The sequence below is a fragment of the Octopus bimaculoides genome, chromosome 25, assembly GCF_001194135.2.
Source record: "Octopus bimaculoides isolate UCB-OBI-ISO-001 chromosome 25, ASM119413v2, whole genome shotgun sequence".
NCBI lineage: Eukaryota > Metazoa > Mollusca > Cephalopoda > Octopoda > Octopodidae > Octopus > Octopus bimaculoides.
In genome coordinates, this window is record NC_069005.1 from 6,858,339 (window position 1) to 6,861,445 (window position 3,107).

At 39.5% G+C, this 3,107-nt stretch overlaps 1 protein-coding gene across 1 annotated transcript in view; it reads left to right on the forward strand.

Moving 5' to 3' along the window:
- Positions 1–3,107, forward strand: part of LOC106875452 (calcium-independent protein kinase C) — a 50,907-nt gene that overhangs the window by 11,704 nt on the left and 36,096 nt on the right. Inside the window, exons 5-6 of the mRNA XM_052976814.1 lie at positions 413–543; positions 1,078–1,308. Of these exons, the coding sequence (XP_052832774.1) occupies positions 413–543; positions 1,078–1,308 (362 nt within the window). The remainder of the gene's footprint in view (positions 1–412; positions 544–1,077; positions 1,309–3,107) is intronic.

Below are 3,107 nucleotides of genomic sequence, written 5' to 3' on the forward strand. Positions count from 1 at the left end.
TATATATATATATATATATATATGTATATATGTGTGTGTGTGTGTGTTACTTGGTGACCTCAGTGGTGCTGTTGCCATGTAAAAAAACTCCGTCTGTAAAGTGGTTGGCGTTAGGAAGGACATCCAGCTGTAGAAACTGTGTGCCACATGTCAGATGTCAAAGTGATTGCAGAGCAATGAGAAATGAAGTGTTTGTGTTCAGGAACACAATACAGCACCCAGTTCAGGAATTGAAACCACGGTACAATATATAACACACTATATTCTTTTTCTAAACAAATTGTGATTGAGGTAAGGCAGCGTGTTTTGTTGGTGTTATTTTGTAGGTTTTTTGCGTGTGCGTTACAGATTTTCTGTTTTAAGAGAAGTTTTATCATAATTTTCTTGTGTCTTACTTTCTGTCGACTTTCAGCCTGTAAGTTGAATGCCCACAAGCGGTGCCAGAAAAATGTACCAAACAACTGTGGAATTAACACTCGGGAGATGGCACAGGCTCTTTCACAGATGGGCATTTCCGGTGACAAATTGAACAAGACGAAAAAGGTAATACTAAATATTCTGTTTGATACCTGAATTCCATTAAGAAAGTATTTATAAATATATGAGTATGCTGTTTAATACTTGAAACACATCCTGCTTGAGATATATATACTCGTGCCAGATGGCACGTGTAAAGACATTCGAGCGAGATTGTTGCCAGTGCCACCAGACTGGCTCCTGTGCAGGTGGCACGTAAAATACACCATTTCAAGCGTGGCCATTGCCAGTACCTCCTGACTGGCCTTTGTGCCGGTGGCACGTAAAAGCACCTACTACACTCTCGGAGTGGTTGGCGTTAGGAAGGGCATCCAGCTGTAGAAACTCTGCCAAATCAGATTGGAGCCTGGTGTCGCCATCTGGTTTCACCAGTCCTCAGTCAAATCGTCCAACCCATGCTAGCATGGAAAGCGGACGTTATATGACAAGGATGGAGTAGGGGATCCATCAAACCCATCTAAACACCGAAACACATAAAAGCAAAACGTTAATTAATGTTTCCTTTTTAACGATCATCTGTTTGTTTTTGTTATTTTGCAGGTTTCCATAAGTGAATCGCCCAGCAAAGAGGCTCGGGGACATGAGCGTTCAAGATCTTCTCACATACCAATGATTCCTGGTATGTACATCTCTTACCGTTACAGCTTTACCACTACATTTAATAACACTAATACTACTACTTGTACCACACTAACTATTAACGCTAACACCACTACATATACTACATTAAATATTGATATTAATACTATGACATATACCACGCTAATTATTACTACTAATACTACTACATAAGTTTTACTAACTGTTAATACTAATTGTACTACATATACACTCACTCTTAACAGTAATACTAACTAGAAATACTAATACTGCAGAATACCATCGCCTATGTTTCTGTCTTTCTTCCTTTCTTTGTGACCTCTTTCCTTTTCTTTCTTTCACACTTTCTTCCTTCCTTCATACCTTCCTTCCTTCTTGCTATACGATGTACTGAGATGTAGCTAATAATAGTGTCTCTGTGTGTGAATCTCTCTCTCTCTCTCTGCTCCTCACACACACACACACACACTCGCATACATACATGCACACACACTGGGGGATAAACAGAGCATGACTGTTTTATGTCACAGTTGAAGGTCTCCCTCCAATACTGACCAACTGCGGAAGTGTTGTTGTTTCTGCTACTACTAGTACAAATAAATAATAATAATAATAATAATAGTAGTAGTAATAATAATAATAATAATAATAATAATAATAATAGTAATCGTTTCAACTAAAGGCACAGGGCCTGAAATTTTGGAGGCGGAGGTTAGTCCATTACAGTGACTCCTCTCTACTTAACTCAAAATATTACAAATTTAACAGAATTTTAGTTCTCGGATATCCATACGTTATATATCATTCCTAATCATAGATGACACCCATAGTAAAATATTCCAACTTGCTATTACAGGAAGTCTCCAGGTGATACTTGGAACAGCTTCTGTAAAACAAAACAACAACATCAATAATATTGATAATAATAATAATAATAATAATAATGATTTCTTTGTTAACCACAAGGGTTTACATTAAGAAAAATATTATGGACGTTACAGGGCAAAACAAAGAATGTATATATATGAGGGTGTGTTGTGAGGATTTTGCATGTAAGCAAGACTAATGAAATTTTAAAAATCAACGATATGTGATCCTCAACAGGGAGGAGATGTTCGAGGGCTGCTCATAATAATTTTTAAAAATGGGCTACAGCAAATAAAAAGATGGACTACATCAAATATTCTGCTCCATACCACAGATTTGCTTGTCAGTTGTTTGACCTTAACCAGTTGAGCATGTCCCTTGGTGACTGATGATATGTGCATCTCTGGTCATGAGCAGGAATAGTGAGGGAGCATCATAGCCATGTGTTGAGAGGAATTCTTTGGGGTTTGGATAATTCACCTCTGGAAATATTGGTATTTCGTTCATCATCCTTAAACAAACCTTATTCAGGGACCTTTTGAGCAGGAAGGGCTACTCAACCTGAAGAAAATCCTAACTGGGCCCCACCTGTGAGGTCATGTGCCCCATAAAACTACAGAGGCCATGACCACTAGGGCAAGTGCCCTCTCACATCATCTAAAGGTACATGTTTAGGGTAGGCCCATTCACACAGACCATTATAGCTACATTCACCCACCTTTCAACAAAATTGTTAAGGGGCAGCACTTCTCTGTCTACCTTCACTTACCGTTGCAAGTGAAACTTGAAAAAGTCGTTGAGGGCTTGGCCAATGAAGAAAGTATCTGTCTTCAGTTCTCACACAACATCTTTCACTCAGGACCAGACAAAGGAATATTACCTGCCCTTCCTGGTCAAAGGAAGACAGGTGGGGCAGTCTTCACAATGGACTCAGCTGATAGCCAGATCCGTTCTACAAGCGACGGCAGGCGCTTGACGTAAGCCCACAAGTCAACAATGCTCAGGCCCTGGATGGGAGCATGCAGAACAGTTTCGTCACTCTGCAAGCATTTTCGATCAAGTAAGCCCAGCTGACAGCCTTTCCATACCTGTAAGAGTTTACC